The 21,367-nt window shown below is 42.7% G+C and overlaps 1 protein-coding gene across 1 annotated transcript in view; it reads right to left on the bottom strand.

Moving 5' to 3' along the window:
- The window catches only part of LOC126184033 (glucose dehydrogenase [FAD, quinone]-like), a 203,814-nt gene extending 182,931 nt beyond the window's left edge, over positions 1 to 20,883 (bottom strand). The window contains exon 1 of the mRNA XM_049926394.1: positions 20,857 to 20,883. Coding sequence (XP_049782351.1) covers positions 20,857 to 20,877 — 21 coding nt within the window. The 5' untranslated portion in view covers positions 20,878 to 20,883. The remainder of the gene's footprint in view (positions 1 to 20,856) is intronic.
- Between the last annotated feature and the right edge of the window lie 484 nt (positions 20,884 to 21,367).

Here is a 21,367-nt window from a genome sequence, read left to right as displayed (position 1 = left end):
TAAACGGTTCAAAGAAGGGTCTTACCAAACACTATAGGTAGACTGTGCAACGATTATACTGCTTCCATCAAGGACATTGCTTGCCGAGTATTGGAATGAAATAATACAATGAGTTGTAAACACTGGAGACATACGAAGCAGAACAGCACTGGCGAAGTTACCTTTGTTGAGCACAACTACTTTTCTGCTAAGAAGAAGTTCATTCGTTTATTCGATTCAGATGGCAGAAGTAGTGGGACAAAACGCAGCATTGATGACACCGTTATTACCGCAGAAAAAAAAAAGAAACAGTCCTTATGTATTCTCGGAGCTCTATGTGACCTCCGTTTGAAATGGTAAAACAGAAACAATAATAATTACAGTAAAAATTAACCTTCTGTTAATCTGAGTTCTAATTTCTACATTCCGTGTCCCTTTGTGGAGAAATGTCCGTCACCGCAGCGCCGTGATTAGCGTGTCTAACTTCTATGCGGTGGACCCTGGTTCGATTCTCGGTACTGGCAGGGAATTTTCCTGGGTGGGAGGACTGGGACGGAGTGCACTCCGATTCGTGATGGTAACTGAGGAGCTACTTGAGTGGGAGGTAGCGGCTCTAAAGTCATGACAGCCGACAACGGCCATGAGAGCGGTGCGCTGACACCGTGTTCTTCCATTGGTAGAAGATGACACGGCGGTCGGTCGGTCCCAATTGGATAGTACATTTTTTACACAATAGCATCATGTTTAGCTTATACGCTTATTTCGATTTGTCCATAATTTCAGCCTGTCACTTTCATTAAACTGAACTCTCGATTTCACGGACCTTTTGTTAGGTGGAATTTTCGATAGTCGACAGGCCTTTAGGACAGCGCTGTAGGCTCGCATCACCACTAATTTCGTATTATCGAAAGTGCGGCCCATCATCTGCAGGCTGGAGAAATGCCGCGTATCCTACACACTGGAAACGGTTTTAAGGCCGACATTAGATACGGGATGAGCCTAACGATTCGGCCACGAAAGATATGCTACACTCAGACCTTTGCGGTTAACAGGCTGATCAGCCACATTGCTGGCTACAGACAGGGAGCGACTGAATTTGACACAACATATGCTGACTTGGGGGAAAAGCTAGTTTACGACCGTTCATGTAGTAACCTATATCAGAACTCTGCCAAGAAAAGGAAGTGGGATGCCAAGTCACCTTGCTCAGCAAAGAATTTTTTGAATCAAATGATTCATTTAAATAGTGTTTTCATAAAAATAACAAACATTTAAATAAAATGTATGTTTAAGATATCACTTTTATTAAGCGAACAAAAATTATGAAATAATTTTTCCTAGCGCCATACAGTTTCCTAATCTCATACAAATCCGTGAAAATTTGTGATTTTGAATTTTTAATAGCTATGAAAATACTTGTAGAATTTAAAACGAAAATTATTCATGCATCAGTTGTGTACTGATTGTGCCCAATGTACTTAGCTCTAATATTATTGAAAACTGACAATCACGAACGTTTAGGACTATCTGTGTGATGTTTGGAATCTATATACATCTAGGCGAAATCATTTTAAACTTTTTAGTTTGATTTAGAGATCTGAAATACCAAAAATTCAGTTTTATTAAAATAATTAATTTCTGGTTTTTAGTCTAGCGTGACTGAAATTTTTCAGTGTATTTCAAACATTCTGGTAAGATAAGAACGGAGACGTATGCTAAATTTTAGAATTATTTCAGTTCCTCTTCACTCGGAGTTCACTTCCTCTTATGTGTACCACACAACAAGACCGTGAAGCTAAAAATTAGACAGATTCGAGCTCACACGGATGATTGCTAGCAATTGTCCTCCCTGTGAGTCATTTGCGACTGGATCCAGAAAAGGGCGACAGGCAGTGGAACACAAAATACCGTCCGACACACACCAGACAAGAATGCGAGCTAATGCTGCATTGTCATACAGTTGTCAGCTAAGTTTAAAATTTCAAGACCCTAGTTCAACAGGAAGATAATTTAACAACAACTGCAGATTTTGTTCCTAGCGGACGGACAGACAAGGAAGTGTCCTAATAAAAACGTGCTAAAATGGTTACCAATTACTGGTATTGTCCAACGAGTGCTGCGAAATGGATTATTATTTCTTGCTTTGCCTGCAGCGCCGTCGGAGACGGCCAGCAGTACTGCAACAATATAGAGTCTATTGCGGTCATACGCTGGGAACCCACGGTCTGAAGGCGGCATTCACTGTGGGTGGGTGCATCGGCGCCGATGCAAGGGCCGGCCACAAACCCAGGTGAGGCGGCGGCAGCCAGTAAAGACTGCCGGCGGGATCTCGGCCGGCCCCCATCGCAGGCCAGAGTCGACCGTGCGCGCGCAGCCAGGCCGCGGCCGACCTGCTCGTAAGTTCCTGGAGTAACGGACCGTGTGCGCCTGGAGCCGTTCCAGGCGGCCCCGGCGGTCGTTCCAGCAAGTCACGCCCTTATCTGTGCCCCAGGAGCTTCCAGCTTCCAGCTTCCTCCAGAGGTACCCGTCGCCTGCAGGAAGACCGTCCCTGTCCTCAGTGCTTAGTGATTGCTACATGCTGAACCGGTGTCCCTCGCTTCCTGGAACCGACGTGGTTTAACACTTCCTCAACTCGAGGAAACTGTAGGCAGGTCAACAAACAGGCGCCCTGTTTCGGTGCTCGAAATCTGCTACAACACGGATAGCAATGCTCTGATCAAAGTATGGAGAACTGACACTTTTCTGATTATTTGTTATAATATACACTACTGGAAAACAGAGCATGAAGTATCAGTCCGATTTTTATCAACCTCAATGGAGTTTTTGATAAGATAACAAGTATTAAACGTGTAAACTTCCGTTCTGAACTGGTGTTCATCACCAACATGAGTGGGAGATGTGATCCCAAAATGGCCTGAAGACACTCTCGTATCCATTACAGAATGGATGCAAACAACCTTTGAAGCTTTGCTTCCAACAGCACGTCACCCCCTACATTTATATATTGCTTCCCCCTACTTATACCTCCCGAGGAGATCACGAATGTAAAATTAGAGAGATTAGAGCGCGCACAGAGGCTTTCAGACAGTCGTTCTTCCCGCGAACCATACGCGACTGGAACAGGAAAGGGAGGTAATGACAGTGGGACGTAAAGTGCCCTCCGCCACACACCGTTGGGTGGCTTGCGGAGTATAAATGTAGATGTAGATGTAGATTTAAAACCTCACAGAAGTTCTCCTGTATGCCTTTCGGGGCTAGAATGAAGTTTTCACTCTGCAGTGTGCCGTGAAATAGGAACTTCCTTGCAAATTAAAACTCTACGTCATTTGGAAGGTAGGAGATGAGATGCTGGCGGAAGTACAAGCTGTGAGGATATATCGTGAGGCGTGATCACGTAGCTTAGTCTTTTGGGAATAAAGTTTTCAACTATTAAAAACGAAAGGTGACATGCCCGCGAAAGGCACAGGTCTTCTGCTACGAAGTTACATGTCAGGGCACATTAGTTTCTTATCAGTGCTCATTACGCTGCTGAACGAAAAATTGGTTCTTCGAAGCACTGAATGTCATTTTGAAGAATTTCACGTCTTGCCCGAGACACATGCTGTGTTAGTCGTAAAGACTGCTCGTTGAAGAGTAGTATGAAAGTATATGTCGTCTCATTGCATCACAGAGATGCTCTATAGAAGACAAATCAAGGGGCTGGATAAGTCAGTCAAGGATCCATACACTCCTTAGGGAGTCTGTGGCGTGAACTGCAGTGTGAGGACTTCCATTATTTTGCTAGAATGTGCTGTTTATCCATGGTGAAGTGTATGACAGCAGTGTATGTTATAACGGCGAGGAATCAGCCTACCTTGAACAGCTATGAAATCAGCTCTGTTATATTATTCAACAGCCCCCTACAATCGCGATTCAAGCACCTGAGGAGTTAAGGCGTGAGAATGGGTCCTTTCGGCGACTTTTCGCCATGTCCTTGCGCTGCGTTAGCGTCGATCTGACTGTCACAAACAGAATCGCGACATAACTGAACAACACACAATTTCAGATGTCCAAATTAACCTTGGCTGTACACCAAAAAAAAGGTTCAAATGGCTCTAAGCACTATGGGACTTAACATCTGAGGTCATCAGTCCCCTAGACTTAAAACTACTTAAACCTAACTAACCTAAGGACATCACACACATCCATGCCCGAGGCAGGAATCGAACCTCCGACCGTAGCAGCAGCGCAGTTCCGGACTGAAGCGCCTAGAACCGCTCGGCCACAAAGGCCGGCAAGATGTCAGCGGTAAACGCTTCGTCATAACACGAGAATTCAACCCAGCTTCCAGTTACACGTTCCCGACAGTTCGCTGTCTCACACCGTCCAGGTTTCAGCTGTTGTCGCAGTCCTGTTCACTAGAGGCAGTGGAACAATGCTACGATCTCCTCGTGGTGCAGTTCTTCTGGAAGCATCTGTGCCTGCTCATCCAGCGACACTCTTGCTCTGAGTTCGAGACCAGCCTTTCTGCAGCCATTGCACAACAGCCAACTGTTCGTTCGGCGTAAAGCTATCGCGCCCCACCCAGTACTGTGAAGATCATCCATTCTCCTAATGTTGTAGCTATGTACATTACTATTGATTCTGAACTGTATTTCTGTATTACTGAATTTCCCTGAACATTTGTTCACTTCTTTAATTTTAGACACACCCAAAAGCCATCACGGACTTACACCTTCCTCCATCAGTCGGAATGACGTTTTTACTTTCTGAAAATACCATTGCACACAGGATTTATTCAACATGCGAATAGTTATGGAAAGACTGGATATCACCTTCGCACCATTAACTGAAGACATCTTTGTTGTAAAACTCTCCATTTTCGTCAATGTAGATAATTATGGGTATAGATTTTCGTTATCTTAGTAGTGTCATTGCCATATGCACTTGACAATAAAGACGTAAAGTACAAATAAAGCTTGAGAATTCTTCACAGAACTATCTCCAACCTGGAATGGATGGTGCTGAGCAAGACAATCAAGCTCAGGAGTATTCAGGAGGAGGACGAGGAGGAGAAGATTGGTGTTTAACATCCTGTAGACGACGAGGTCATTAGAGACGGAGCACAAGCTCGGATTAGGGAACGATAGAGAAGGAAAGCGGCCGTGCCCATTCGACGGAACCATCCCGGCATTTGCCTTAAGCGGTTTAGGGAATCCACGGAAATTCTAAATCAGGATGGCAGGACGCGGGTTTGAACCGTCGTCCTGCTGGATGCGAATCCAGTGTGCTTACCACAGCGCTACCCCACTCGTTAGGATAATTCAGAGTAATGTTCAATCGACACTTGTAGTAGGAAGACATAGGAGGTAACCAAACACCTAGAAATTAAATTCAAATATTCCATAAAATTCTACCTCCATTTAATCATCATTATGAGGTGTCTTAGGGTGGGTTGGGCGTAATCTGAGCTTTGAAAGAAATGAAGGCCTTGGAGTAGAGAGAGAGAGAGAGAGAGAGAGAGAGAGAAGGAAATTTAGACTAGTGAGTGGATGTGGATAGAAGACAAATTCCTTCATCAATTCCCATGGTTTACTGATAAAGAAACTGATGGATGTTATAATAATCTATGACATTTAAACACATACATCTAAACCCACTGTACACTGCATATTGGAAAGCATTTAACACAGTCATTTTTCTATCCACTCCCTGGTTTGTTCTCCTATTACATACATGCGTTACGCCCTGAAAAAAATTATAGCTAGTGAGTTTCTCTCTCTGTCTCTCTCCCTCCTTTCTATAATTTTAGGCAAGAAGATACTGAATACTTCCGTACTGTCGCTTGGCGTAGTCAGAAGTCATGTTACGGCCGGCCGTTGTGGCCGAGCGGTTCTATGCGCTTCAGTCCGGGACCACGCGGCTGATACGGTCGCAGTTTCGAATACTGCTTCGGGCATGGATGTGTGTGATGTCCTTAGGTTAGTTAGGTTTAAGTAGTTCTAAGTTCTAGGGGACTGATCGTCTCAGAAGTTAAGTCTCATAGTGCTCAGAGCCATTTGAACCATTTTTGAGTCATGTTACATGTGCAATACCAAACTGGCACATCACTTCGTATTCTCTCTAAGACAGAATAAACGACGCACCTCGAAGAGTTACGCAAACTGGTCACAAACTGTTGTACATATAGATATCGACGGAAAGTACAATACTGTAAATATTGATGGAGGATGGATGAATGTGTGAAGCTCCAGCGCATTTTCACCGAGCACCTACCAAAAACAGAAAACAGGGGACAGGTCGATACTAGGAGATAAAGTCTTTGCGAATTTCATTGCGTGTACTGAGTCGGACAGTAACTACGCCTCTCAGATAGGCGCCTCAGCAATATATGCAGATGTCAGCATTTCTGAGAGGACATGTGGATGGACTCAAAGAAGCCGATTAGAGTAATAGCGAGTCGCTCGATATTTGAATAGGAGCTAGGCCGCTATTCAACGATGTTGGCAGGAATGTGTTAACCTTGGCCGAACACAAGATCAAGAAGCAAGATGTCGACCTAGAGAGACGAAGAAAGTGAGGACAGAACAATGGTCAGAGAGGAACCCATGGCCCCGGATTCATCATTATCACTGATTCGATGAGCAAGTGGTGCTTTAGTGACCACAAGTACCAGTCACAGAATGGGGGTGTAGCTCACGGCCCCCCTTGCGCCGACTACCTTCGACCTCTCTGCACCAAGAAGCCCGTTTGCAGTGGTGTCGGGCGCATTCGGCCTGGAATGTCATTAACTGACGACGGATTGTATTTTGTGATGAGTCCCGCTTCGAACTGACCCCGATGACCAGCTAGGACATTCCTAGATACGCCCCAGACGCCGGTAGGAGACTGTCTCCCGCCAAACGGCATGACAACAGTGAGTGATGGTCCAGAGTGCCATTTCATTTCGTAGCCATTTCATTTCATTTGGTTGTCATCCGTCGCACCCTTACAGCACAGTGATACGTAGGTGATATTCTACGCTCGATTTTGTTGCCCTTACATTTCAATAAGATAATGCCCGCTCGCTGGAGGCGAGAGTATCCTTCCTTCATGTTTGTCAAACCCTTTCTTGATCAGCAAGAGAGAGTTTGGAGTATTATGGGCAGGGCCCTCCAACCAGCTCGGGATTTTGATGATCTAAAAAGCCAATTGGACAAAATTTGGCACTATATCCCTTAGAAAGAAATTCAACAACTCCACCAATAACGTGAAGCTGAGTAAATGTTCGCAAAAGGAATACAGGTGGATCAACGGGTGATTGGTTCAAATGCCTCTGAGCACTATGGAACTTAACATCTGAGGTCATCAGTCCCCTAGAACTTAGAACTACTTAAACCTAACCAACCTAAGGACATCATACGCATCCCTCCCGAGGCAGGATTAGAACCAGCGACCGTGGCGTTCGCGCGATTCGAGACTGAATCGCCTAAAACCGCTCGGCCACACCAGCCGGCAACGGGTGATTGACTTGCGTAATTTGTGAAGCTCTTTCTCTAGAATACATTGTCCAATTTTTTCTGACATTGCACTCATTTATTTGTATGTTCTTCTACATTACAAATACAGATTTCCTTCCAATTCGGATAATTCCTTCGTGGGGCGTAGCTTTCCTTTCTTTGTCTAAGACCGTATTTGTAAATTCGAACATAAATTCCTTGTTTGTAACTATGACTTTTCTTTCATTCACGCTGTCGTGTCTGCTACATGTGGGCTAGAATAACGTTATTTTGTGATTTCTATGGATATATGTGTATGCAACGTATTCTTAGTGACAGGAAATCTCTAGTCAGCTGTTTCTCTTACTAAACACTCTGTAACCCTGCGAATCTAATCAGCCTTGACAGGCTGTTAACTTTAAGAGCTTAACTAACCACAAAAATATCCTGTGTAATTTATGAAACAGCTTTTTATTGACTAGTAGTAATGTGCAGCCGATGATTTGATTCGATGCAGCGGAAAAAGGTGATTGCTGCAACGAATGATGAGACGCTGTAGTCCAGGACTTCATTGTGGGACGAGCGAAAAGTCGCCACTGTCAAGAGGAAGAAACGCTGCTTGAAATCGAACTGCCCACTTAGTGCCTTTCTGTAGCTACTGAGCGTATCTGGATGAACTGTTGTAAACTTGATACTACTGAGCGTACCTGGGTACACTGTTGTGAACTTGATACGTATTACTTCAGTATACATGGAATCAAATCGAACCGCAAGGTAGCTGTAATTGGTGATTTCTTTACTGTCGCAACCAATTTCGCTGCATAAAACCAGCATGCCTAGGTAAAAACAGTCCTGCATTAGCGTACCAGGACACCCTCATCGTTCATAGTCAAAAATGAAACCCCTGAAATGAGGAAAAACACGCCTGGCCGCCTTCCATTCTGTACCCTTGGAAAGAACACAGGTACGCCACCACATTATTCGCGCCGATGTCCTGTTTTATTTAATTTGACAACTTCCCCTCTTCATATGTTTAACTTTCGACTACGAACGTTGGGGTCGTATTGGTGCGCTAACGTGACACTTTTTTCACCTGAGAATACTGTTTTAATGCAGCAAAACCGTTTGTGACAATGAATTACAGCAGTTTTGCTTCCATTCAGTAGGAAGTTTAACAGTCGTAGTTGCCCGCACTACAAAGTTCTGTATTCCTTCAGTATTCGTCGTACTCAAAATTTTCAAAGTTATATGAATGGCTTGAATTCACGTCCTTCTGATTTTTAAATGTACTCGTTTTGGTCTAAAAAGAAAAAAAATTGTTTATGCAGTATGCTGTCACGTACAAAGATTTCTGAAAACTGTCTGGTATATTGGCACTGAACTACACCTGTGTGCGGTCCAATAGCATTCAGTCTTTTGACTCATTATCAAGTGTATTCCTGGCACATTCTATAATATTTCATCAAGCTAGGGTATCTGTTGGTCTGTCTTGCTGATTATTATAACCCATATGGGAGAAAACTGCTAACATCACAAAGCCTGCCTTTCTCGTAAAGCATCAAACAGGGTACCAGTCTGAAAGCTTCCGCCATATGAACGGATCATTGGTTCAAATGGTTCAAATGGCTCTGAGCACTATGCGACTCAACTGCTGAGGTCATCAGTCGCCTAGAACTTAGAACTAATTAAACCTAACTAACCTAAGGACATCACACACATCCATGCCCGAGGCAGGATTGGAACCTGCGACCGTAGCGGTCGCTCGGCTCCAGACTGTAACGCCTAGAACCGCATGGCCACTCTGGCCGGCACGGATCATTGTGTACAGTGTTAAGTGCCTTCACTCTCGAGAGAAAACTTTAGGTTTTTATTATGGACGTTTAAGCATATTCTGATGAGGAAGATTACGAAACTAGTTTTTCTCCTAGATACTGACTTAGCCCATGGAGGTGGATCCGTTGTTTTAATGCAACACTATGTTGTAACTAACGGTTTCAACGATCGGAAAACAAGCCTGTGGAACGCTTCATTAATAAATTAAACCACACAAGGACGGGTTGCTCGTAATGAGTGTTAATCTTCCCAGGGATCTAATTCCGGTTCACTGAGAGGCAGTTCCCACAACTATGGTAATATGAAAATTTTGTAATACTTACGTAAAGAGCTATATGAGTTTCACCGAACCAGAGCAGACATTTAAAGCTGATACGTCTCTCTGTTGGTTATTGCACTTACTTGCTTCGTGTCATTAATGTTCTGACGAAATGTCATGCCACATAAAACAGTATGTATTTCAAGTTGTGGAAGGAAAATTCGTTCGCTCCCGTTGAGGCGTGAAAATATTTTGACGGCAGATGATGGGTACGCAGCCGGATGTCGGGCCTCTCCCTTTTCCCGAGCATCTTGAGACAACACGCGGGGGCCGCAACCTTGAAATTCCCAGCTGTTCACCGACGGCTGGGAAGTCTGCGTCGCTTCATTCCTTTTGTAGTGTCAAGATCATCAAAGCAGAAGCATACAACACGATTACTGTGTTGCTTCTAAAATAAGGAGTTATAAAAACAACCATACAAAGGTCACGTTAATGCAGAGAAGTGAGGAAGACTAACGCAGCAGATAGCACTCCTGCATTTACGTTACTGCTTTAGAAGGTCTTTTCTTTCAGGTTCAGCACAGAGCTACTGAATACTTCTCGTAAATTTCCAGTAGCGAATCTCTAATTAATTTCATTTCATTGTGTCGCTAACACTGCTACTCTTCGATTATGCGTGGCCAATTAAATGAATCGTAAGTAATCATATTTTTCTGAGAAAAATGAGCCTTGGGTCAACAAAGTAAACAGAAAAGAATCGAGAAGTATCATGTTATCACAAATATGGAATCACACAATGTGAAAAGAGGTCGCTTTGATCTTTCGAGGAGAGCGGTGACCTTGGTATCTCAGTAAATCGTAGAATTCATAGTTCTGGTCATATTTTAATTTATCTGAACCTGCATCTGGTTTCGGCTTTACAACCGCCATCAGATACACAAAAGGAAAATTTCGAATACACGTTATCTGCGTCATTGCCTGCCTTTACAAAGCAATTCGCTGACTGATTTTCCGTGTGTATATAATAGGTCCATGTTCATGTTTCGCAAATTCCTTCATTTTATTGTCGTCTTACAGATCTGATGATGGTTGTAAAGCAGAAACCAGTTACCTCTTCACACAAATAAAAATCTGATCAAGACTGTGAATTCTACAATTTATTGACATGACATTACCTAGAGTTTCGTGAAAGACGCGAATTGAAGCAAAGTAAAAACACTATATTTTAGACTAATATCGCTGAAGTTTCCGAGTATCAAGTGACCACTGACGTTCTAATGTTTGACGCCGTACGGCGCTGGCGTGCCACATCTGCAACTTCATCTACATCATACACCGCAAACCAGCTAACGGTGTGTGGCGTAGGGTACTTTTGTACCACTAACTGAGACCTCCAACCATGTTCCGCTTGAGAAAATCGCGTGGGAAGAATGAATGTCGGTAAGCCTCTGTATTGGCTTTAATTTCTCGAATTTTCTCCTCGTGATCTTAAGCGAAATGTATCTGCGGGGGTTGGTGGGAGGGAATAATATATTGTCCGACTCTTACAGGAGACTACTCTCTTTAAATGTAAATAGTAAATCTCTCCTTATTGCATAAAGCCTCTCTTGTAATGTCTGCCGATTATGTTGAGAAACTCCATAACGCTCTCGCACTGGTTAAATGATCCCGTGAAGAAACGCACCGCTGTTCCTTGGATCTTTTCTATCAGCCGTATCTGGTAGGGGTCCCAGATAGATGGACAATACTCAAGACTCGATCGAACAAGCGCCCTATAAGCCCCTTCCTTCGTGCATGAGCTACCTTAAAATTCTTCGTATGAATCGGAGTGTGGCATCTAATTCTCATTTTTTATGTTGTCATTCCAGTAAAGGTCACTCGGGTTAGTTACTCCTAGATATTTTCCGGTAGATACTTTTTCCACAGGTTTGTCGTCGATAGTGTAGTTGTACAGCAATGGATTCCTTTTCCTATATATGCGCAATATGTTACATTTATCTACGTTCAGGGTCAACTTCCTGAGCGTGCACCAGTCTTCAGCTCTCCGGAGGTCCTTCTGAAAATCGCTACTACCTTCTGGCGTTGCTACTTTGTTATAGACAACCACATCATCTGCGAACAGCCTTAAAGAGCATTCTACTAGATCACCTCGTACCAAATGTAGGAACTTGATGCTATTTAGTCAAAAATCAACATGGTGAGACTGTGGCTGCATGCAGATACAGGCTAAGTCTTAGAATTATCTAACAACAGCAACCAGCCAATAGCAATAACAGTATTTACTAAAAACAAAAGCCACCGTTAATGGTTTCGACTTGACATATTCGTCCTCAGACGACTGTTCAATTTTAAAATCGCGTATCTTTTTTCAATTGTGATGAAAGTTCCTTTTGGTGGTGGCTCTATACAGCAGAAAATGATGTAAGAAAAATTGGATCTATCAGTGAACTAAAACAACGTAAACACCCTTCCCAGATTACAACTGAGTCATTTGATAATACTGTTGACTACTTTTGAACTTCATATACCTGCGGAATTGCAAACGCTTTTTAGACATCTGAAGATGCAAACAGAGCACGAAACACGTGCGCGCGCACGCACACACACACACACACACACACACACACACACACACACACAATATTTCGGCCACGCGGATGTTTATATACAAATACAGCAGTTTGTACATTTTAAGATCTTGTAAGCTGTAGCTCATTGTTATGTCCAGCCGCAGTAGGACACCCATCGTATTTTACGACTTTCATCAAAACAATAAACATCGAAAACTGCATTTACAGGAAAAGCTAAATCTAATTTTAAACATTCCGCCTCAGTTGCTGATTGGTCAGCGCGGCTGACTGACATGTAGATTACCCGATTGCATTGCAGGTACTATCAGGGACTTTTTCGTGGCGGGAGGCCTGGAAAGGGGTGCACTCAGCACCGTGATGCCAGTTGAGGAGTTACTTGGCCCAGCAGCAGTGCTCCAAGTCACGAAGCTTGACAACGATCTGGAGAGCGGTGAGCTGACCGCATTCAATGATCCCTATGGCGGAGGATAACACGTCGGTCTGTCGGTATCGATGGACCCATCAGGGCCTGTGGACAGAGTTTAATTTTAAACATGCCGTCTGATGATGAACCTGTTGATTCGAAACCGGTAGCAGTGTTTTTTTTTTTTGTCCTAAATTAGTAGCTTCATTACAAGTGATTGGTTGTTGTTTCTATTTTTTATAAGAATTAATATGCATAATAATTTTCTTACAGTTACGTAACACAGAGTAGTGAAAGTGGGCGAATTATCAATTTTTATGCAAACTGACTCAACGTTCGAAAATTTTCTGGACTGAAAATCCTGGCTTCAGAAATAACTAAATATTGTAAATACGTAGACGAGAAAATTTTCATTATTAAAACCCAGCGCACAGCACATGTATGCCAGAAGGGTGGATTCTGGCAAGAGCTTTTACGAGGAGCAGATTTATCCGAGGTGCTGTGGGTGTGTAATCAGCATTCACAGACCAGTAACTGAAGTCGACCAACAGGCCGAACCGCGCCAGTTCCTGCCGAATGAGAGAGGGGCGCTCGTAGTTTCGTAGGCGTATATCACCCTTTATGCAACAGCCAGGGGTGATGTGGTACTTCCGCTTTCGCTATCGAAAAGGCATTCTCGGAAGTGAGTTACCCGGAACCATCCACGTAAAGTCACTCGCTGCCTCTGAAAGTAGAGTTCTACGCGTTGATATTACAGGCATTCAGCGTTTAATTTTGTCCCCAGCAACTGACCTGTTTGCGCTGTTGTTGAACTATTTCCGTATGATAATCATCATCACCAGTATATTCCAAATTGGTGAAGTTAATTAGTATGCACATCGGCTATTCGGATGATGAGTTCTGTCACTGAATGTTGAACTGTTCATATTGTGCCATTAACACCCCCACACTGAAAACAGTAGCTAATTAGCTTTATACTCAATTTTTGGCTACACTTATCATTTACCTGTGACGTATGAGAGCGTGCAAAATGTGGGCTGATACGAATGGGAGAGAATGAAAGTGAGGTATGATTTGTTTCGGATCTTTTAGTGTTCGTTGATTTACCTGCGTGAATACTTAAATCATGGTTACACAAAACTGTATTGGTTACGATTTATTGTTTTGATTTGGATTAGTTATGCCAAATTATTAACATGTTTAAAATTTTTGTTAAGTTATAAACATGAAGTGGGGTTTAGTTGTGGCTTTATGAGTACGATACGTAGCAAATCTAATGTGCAGTCAATAATTAACCCTATATCTGCAGTTACACTCAGTAAAAGACTTTACAGTATGTAGAGGAAGGTGTTTCATGTACGATTAACATTTCCCCATTTCCCTTGTCCATGAAATTAAAAAAATGGCTCTGAGCACTATGGGACTTAACATCTGGGGTCATCAGTCCCCTAGAACTTAGAACCACTTAAACCTAACTAACCTAAGGACATCATACACATCCATGCCCGAGGCAGGATTCGAACCTGCGAGCATAGCAGTCGCGCGGTTCCGGACTGAAGCGCCTAGAAACGCTCGGCCACCGCGGCCGACTGTCCATGAAATTAGAATCCTCGATAAATTTAGACAAACTGTGTGTCAGTTAATGTCCGCCGTAATTCTTATGATAACTAACACATCGATCCAATTATCGAACACAACAGTCTTACCGAAGAACTTGTAGAATGTTCCTTCGAGAACAGTTACTGGACATGCCTAGGCACAAGATGTGCCACATACGCACTTCTCACGGTCAGTGCCACAGTGCACCAACTATAGCTTTCATGACTGCATATACGTAATAACGATAGTTACGATGTTAATATATGGACACATCACTGTCATTAGACCATTACCCGCAGGCCTTACGTTCGCAACTTGATCAAAGACCGCTACCTACTGGCAAAATTTTAAAATGCCGGAGTAATTTGTTGCTCGTATTTTACCGGGTAGTGTGCACGACAAAGAAGAATGCAGACGCAAGTTCCGATGAAACACAGCAACTGTCTGTATGTGGTTAAAGACGCACTGAAGTTGTGCTTAACATTTTGAATGATTTGGGACGGGAAGTTAATAATAAAATACAATAAATAAGTACTTGTTAACGTACTTTAATCTTCACCACTGCCATTCTTGACTAACAAGAAAATACGTTATGTAATTTTGACCTTTCGGAATGGACCGTAGTACTTATTCTTAACGTGTGTCCGTTTATTCTTGTAATACCCTGTATGAGCCCTACGTATTCCGTAGTCTTGTTAGGACACCGCACGCAAGATTTTCAGACCGGCAGCTTACTACATTTACGCGCACACAGAACACAGTATCAGGCGACTGCTCCATTGCTCGTTATTCCTACAGACTTTTTATTATATCCAATTTGCGCGAAGCCTTTATTACAACCAACGCGTTTGTGATTCGCCTGTATGCGAGAGACGTCTTTGTTAACGAGTTTGCGAGTGTATTCAGAGTAGTTCAGAAGCCCGGCGTAACAGCCCTATCATATTTTTATGGCTACATAAAAAATCCAATTTTCTCATCCGTATTAACACGTAACAATACACACATTTTATATGGTACCGTGGAAAGAGAGATACGAGCTGAACTTAAAACAGAAATGCTCACCTTATGCAGTTTCATCATGACTGACAAGTAAATGAATAAGCTTCTTTACAGTAGAATAAACCAAAGAATTTTTATGTGAATGAAGTATTTCTGTGATGTTTCCCGGAAAATCATCATAAAAAGAGCAAGAAAGGTATAATAAACGATTGTTTTTCTACGTCTTCCACAACTCTCTTAATAGATTGACATAAAACAAACTCCTAGCGGAAACATACATACCTCCCTCCCTCTCTCTCTTTCTCTCTCTCTCTCTCTCTCTCTCTCTCACACACACACACACACACACACACACACACACACACACACACACACACACAAATTACAAGCTGTGAGCACTTGTTCAGCTTCCCTACTATGTAACACATCTCGTCTACTTCATCCCCCCTACCCCCCTTACCAAACCTCCATACAGAAATACAGAATGTATCAACAAGAATCATCCGATTTGACACGTCTACTGATACTTCTGAACCTAATAAACATATACAATGTATTTTGTTTTTGGTGAGCGGAAGACTCAAAAAGGTTTTCTTCATACCTTTTCATAGGTGTTCAATATGCCCTTCTTGAGATGCACGGCATATTCCAATGCGGTATTCAAATTGTTCCCATACTGCAGCTTACACAGCTGCTGTTATGCGATGTCTCAGTTCATTCATCGTTGTTGGTGACGCAGGCACATAAACAGTCTCTGATAAACCCCCAAAAGAAATAAAATACAGTCATGTTCGGTGATCTTGGAGGCCAGTAATAGAAAAATGGGCCATCCACCTTTCCCGTGAAACTGCACAAAACACATGAAGTTTTGTAGAGTCCCTCTCATGTTGTACAACTTCATGTAGTTGTTCTGTATCCCATATTCTCACATTATATTCCATTTAAGTGGAATGTTGCTTCGTCACTAAACACTAATCGTGGAAGAAAACTGTCATCCTCCATCTTGCCAAGAACGGAGTTACAGAATTCCACACGTGGTTGTTAGCCATCTTTACGAACAGCTTGCAGTAGCTGAATTTTGTATGGTTTCAGGTGTAAATGTGGACGCAACACACGCCAGACGAACATCGGTTGCTTGTTGAGCTGTCGAGCAGCACGGCGAATGGATTTCTGCGGACTCCTTGTGAAACTATGGGGGATGCGTTCGACGTGTGTGTCACACACTCGGGTATGGCCCGGCGATTTGCCTTTACACAAACATCCTGTTTTTCGAAATTGTTCATTCCATCGTCTAATGCTCTTCGCTGTAGGAGGATCCACACCAACCTAGTATGAAAGTCACGCTGAACGTTTATTACTGTCCGGCACTGCGCTAAACATAGAACATAAAACGCTTTCTGTTGTCCCGACACCATTTTTACTACAACTGAAGTGGACGCACACTACTGATACCTAGCGGGAACTATGTAAAACTTGAGAATTTGCCCTTTCCAACTGTACGTTGTTCACGCAAATATCTCAAATAACATAATAGCTATGATCGTTTTTAAATGGGAACATTATATTTGATATACCCTGTATTAATTGAATCTTCGTCGCAGTACAATGAGACAGACAACAGTCATGTTTCAATGATGATCATTCGATTTTTACATTTTGTAAAATGCGAACTTTCACAAACGCAAACTTTACATCTATTGAAATAATTAGTCTTAAGGTGGTGGAACGAATATCTTGGTGAAACCAAACGTTACATTCCCATCTACAGAGAAGATCTTGAAGGAGGTTCTAGCTTCTGTAACGGGCCGATTCACTCCGTGGCTCGTTACTGACTGAGGAAAAAATTCATTTCCGAGTGCTCTCGCGCAGAGCCGTGACGTCAGATGTTTTCAAAACTCGAGCGCAATTGGCATTTGTCGGTTGTTGTCTACTATTGCTGTGGCCTCACAGTGAAAGAATGGTACCTATATATTTCCAGTAACAGTTTCACAACCCTGTCTTTCAGAATAAAATTATTGTCGAGTTTTATAACCTCTATTGCCACGAGTGTGTACAACTATTGGCTGTACATACAGCGTGTCCCAGGAGGAATGGCCGATATTCAGGGTCATGACAGGAACGCTCATTTGAAGCAAAAACTCCGCATGGGCATTTGCAGTATTCAAAATCTTTTCCGAGAGAGAAGCACTTAATGAACATTTGCTTTCGGGCTAGTAGCACGCACGACTGTATGTGTCTTACCCAACCAACCTCTTCGACTTTTTATTCAAGTCCATCCTGTCTAGCTGCTTTCAGCCTCTTTGCTCGGAATGTCTTTCTGCCATTAAACTATCGCTTTGAACGTGCAGTTGTCCACGGTGTGTTATGAGTGTGGTAGTGCGACGCTGTTACCCTCGTCAGGTGACGTGCAGAGGCACTCAGGCAGGCAACACAAATGTTTTCCCAAAAGTGCACAAATACATTGACGCTGACGGTAGGATATTCGAACATTTATGTTTAACTGTACAACAACTGTAGTCTTACGTTCAAACTGTGGAAGTCAGTTAGAATGCTTGTTGATCACGGAACAAAATAACGAGCCAGTCACTAAAAAAACACATGAAAAGCTTCATCCAATTAAATTGGGCGTGAGTCCACAAAATGTTAACAATTTTTGTGCTGTTATTTCGTCTTATCTCAAAATTGAGGGTAAGTCCCTCGATAGACCAAAGGCTAATCGGCTGTCAGTATACAAAATAACAGAACGTTAAAATGAATACTGCATTCCGGTGGGCCTACATGCCGCAAGAGATAAGCATGTGTGCCAACACGAAGGCGAGTAAGGAAAGTTTTATTCGTTCGTGGAGTTCAAAAATGCTCCATGGGCGAATAGTTGGTTTGATCGACGTACTTTTCAATTGATCCTTCGTAAAACGCATGTTGTAATGATTAAAACTGTTTTACTAGCGTAAGCCTTATAATTTATTGAATGATGCACAAAAAACTATGCACATAAAATGTATTTTATCTCGGAAACCTGCAGGAGTGGTGCAAACGTCCATATGAAGCTTTTTCCTACAAATGAGCATTACTGTCTTCCTCTTGGGGAAGATTGTCTTCCTCTTGGGACATCCTGCATATGGAGGCTACATTATTTTTTAAACACAACAATAATTTTGTTTAGAGCGAAAAGGGTGTGAAACTGAACACCCTCTGAGTTCTGGTCCTGAAAAAGAAGCGTGCCAGTCCTGCAGTATGGAGCGATGGCTTTAGCAGACATCAATCGACAGCGGGCTACTATGCACGAGTGTTGAACCCATGTAACGTCACGCCACTGTGCGGGAGCACGCGGTTAGGTAGTTTTAAATGAGTTAGCAGCGCTCCTCTGTGTGTACCGCTCTATTACAGAAACTACAACCACTTTGAAGATGTCCTCCATATACGGTTACGAATCGTTACGAGTCTAGAAAAAACATTCGCTATGGTATAATAGCCCGGTATATTTCAATAAGTATTTTAGATGTTGTGGGAAATCGGAATGGCAGCTCTAGCGCTCCAGAACTGACGACGTGGCTTTCTCCGGAGACATTATCGCAAGCAGTTAACAACGGTCATCTCGTTCCCGGGTCTTAGAGCGGCGTGGAGCCACCTGTGCTTAGTTATTTACAGAGCAAGAAACTCCTTTTCTCCGGTGAACTTACATTTTCCACAATACGATCTATTGTGACCAGAATTTTGTCCATTTACTGCTTGGCAATAACAGTGCGGTGACTATTGATTACTGCAATCTTTCCTCTAGGATTCCCAGCGCAGTTAACGCTTAATCGGAAACCGATAACGAAACTTGCTGACCGCAGCGTGACCGCAAATGAAATCACCGCATCCCAAGCGAGCCGTCGCAACACAGCTACTGTATATTACTTTTTCGAATGGACAAGATTTGTCAAGAATTACAACGCATGTGCAACTGTCTTTTCCCATAAGCATACCACTGTGGGTTCCCCCCGCCCCCTCCTCCCCCCCTTATCTTCTCTAGTCCTACTATTTTATTGTTAATGAAGACAGAAAATTCATGTTGTCAACATTTCCACCTATTTCGAATGTAATTTTCACTGGTTGGCTAAGAATAATGTGAAGCAAGGCTGAGCCTTCCCTGGCAAAAGAGCACCCAAAAAAAAAATCAGATTCTTAGAAAAATGTCAGTCGTGATGCGCCATGACCAATGACACTACCAGTGAGGAGCGTAACATAATATTCAGTGTTTCCTTTCTCATGGGTAAAATTAATTAGGTGTTCCTGTTTCCTTTCATGGAGCCTAAATTCGATAGCATAACAACCAGTTTTGCAACATGTTTCAAAATTACTGTACAACTGTACTGTTATGGTGCGTGATACTTAAATTATTCTTAGGAAAACAATGATTACTTCTCTTGCAGTTAACATCAAATGAGGAGTTTCAACCTGCTGCTACTATAAAATTCCGGCAGAATTATAGGAGATGAACTTATTGATCATTTAAAATATTATTCTTTTGTTAAGTCGTGGAGAAGTGTTATAAAAATAACATTAATGTCTAGATACAGTGATATCGGACAATGAGTGAAATGATGGCTTACACAACACATGATTCTTATTGGACATGGTTCTGTTGGAAGCAGTCAGTTTACTCTGACCACTGAAGTCAATCACTAAATGAGTGGTCTCGTAATCAGTTTCTTGGCTTTGAATCAGAAACTAGGTGGTAATTGACGTGTAAAATGTAAACAAACTCGTATGCAAGACATGATCCTAGAAACGACAGTAATACAAATTCAAATTTTCTATTTGTAGCGTACACATGTCGATAGGATTCCTAACTCACGTGCTTCTCTTCGGAGTCCTAAGAAATGAAAGTGTATGACGAGTCATTTCTCTCGGAGAGACACAAGATTACAAAGTGACCTTCATGTCTGGATGCCTGCTTCTAACTCTTCGTTTTATAAACTGTATTTGGCTTCCCTATTAAAAAGTTCCCGCTTCATTCGAAAACATAGTTACACATTTCAAGTGAACTGCTGTGTTTAATAAGCGAAGGGTATGCTATTGAAACAGAATACCTGAAAACTGCGAGTATTTGAAACTTCCTTTCACCGTTCAGACAATTTGTGAAGAGTTTCATAAAGATGAGCTTTAATAACGCTGCAAGATCTAAGCATCTAAATGCAGAGAATTTTGTTATAGTAAGTAAAACTTTGGTAATGATGATACTTGTCTTGCCACTAATAATGGAGTCATCTTCCCAAAAACTTACGTGGAAGTCACAATGTTTATATAGTTGACATAATTGTATTCTATGAACTCGTTTCTCCAACTAGATCCAAGGTGTAACGTACATAGCTGCACGAGTTTGTCATACACACGAAGTCACGAAAGGGTTGGGAATGGAACCATGACTCTTTGAGGTTGTAATCTGCAATGTAGGCACTGACATTTCATCCGAGGATCTATCGTCATTGGAATAAAAATTAGGTGGTGTTGAATCATTTTCATCTCACTGGAACACATACGAAACGAACACTTCATCTGTTACACGCTCTTCATCTGCAACACTTTTGACATCTGCGTATCCAACTGATTTAAACTCCACTGTAGAACTGAACACGTTACACAGTAGAGAACGGCAGAGGGGTCCGCTACCTGCAAAGTGTCAGGGCTGACAGTAACTCTGCGCCCGATGTTTCGTGTTTAGACACACGCGCTCGGCGGAGCGGCACGTACCTGTGTGTTGAGCGACGTCATGGTGGCGGCGCAGACACTGTGCCTGCGGGAGCGCGCGGCACTTGTTTTACGGCGCCGCTCCCGCCGCCGACAGCCAATCGCGGCGCGCTCCCCAGACGCCCGTCACCCACTTGCTGCCCTACTAGTCCTTCCAGCAACACTTTTCTCACACGTTTGTGGTAGAGTTTTGCGGCAACGACGCTGTGCGACTGTACATGTAATACTTCTAGCAAGGTATCGCAATTACTGACGTAATGGAGACTCATATTGGAGAAAGGATGATCAAATTTCTGTCCACCACCCAGATTTATGTTTATCGTGTACCTTATAAATATTAGATTCTGTATAAGTTCGCAGCAGTTTTCCGTAAGTTTAATAAACACAACAGATTACATAAAGGCTTTAGGCATCAATAAAAAATTCTACTTCATTATTAACAAAACTCCACCAACTTTCCGATACCGCGACTGTGGAAATAACATAGGTTTGAGTCGCAGAGCTCTTCGCCCGA

The sequence above is a fragment of the Schistocerca cancellata genome, chromosome 1 (assembly GCF_023864275.1).
Source record: "Schistocerca cancellata isolate TAMUIC-IGC-003103 chromosome 1, iqSchCanc2.1, whole genome shotgun sequence".
Lineage (NCBI taxonomy): Eukaryota > Metazoa > Arthropoda > Insecta > Orthoptera > Acrididae > Schistocerca > Schistocerca cancellata.
The sequence above is the reverse complement of the archived record's forward strand: the minus strand, read 5'-3'. Positions and strand labels throughout refer to the sequence as shown.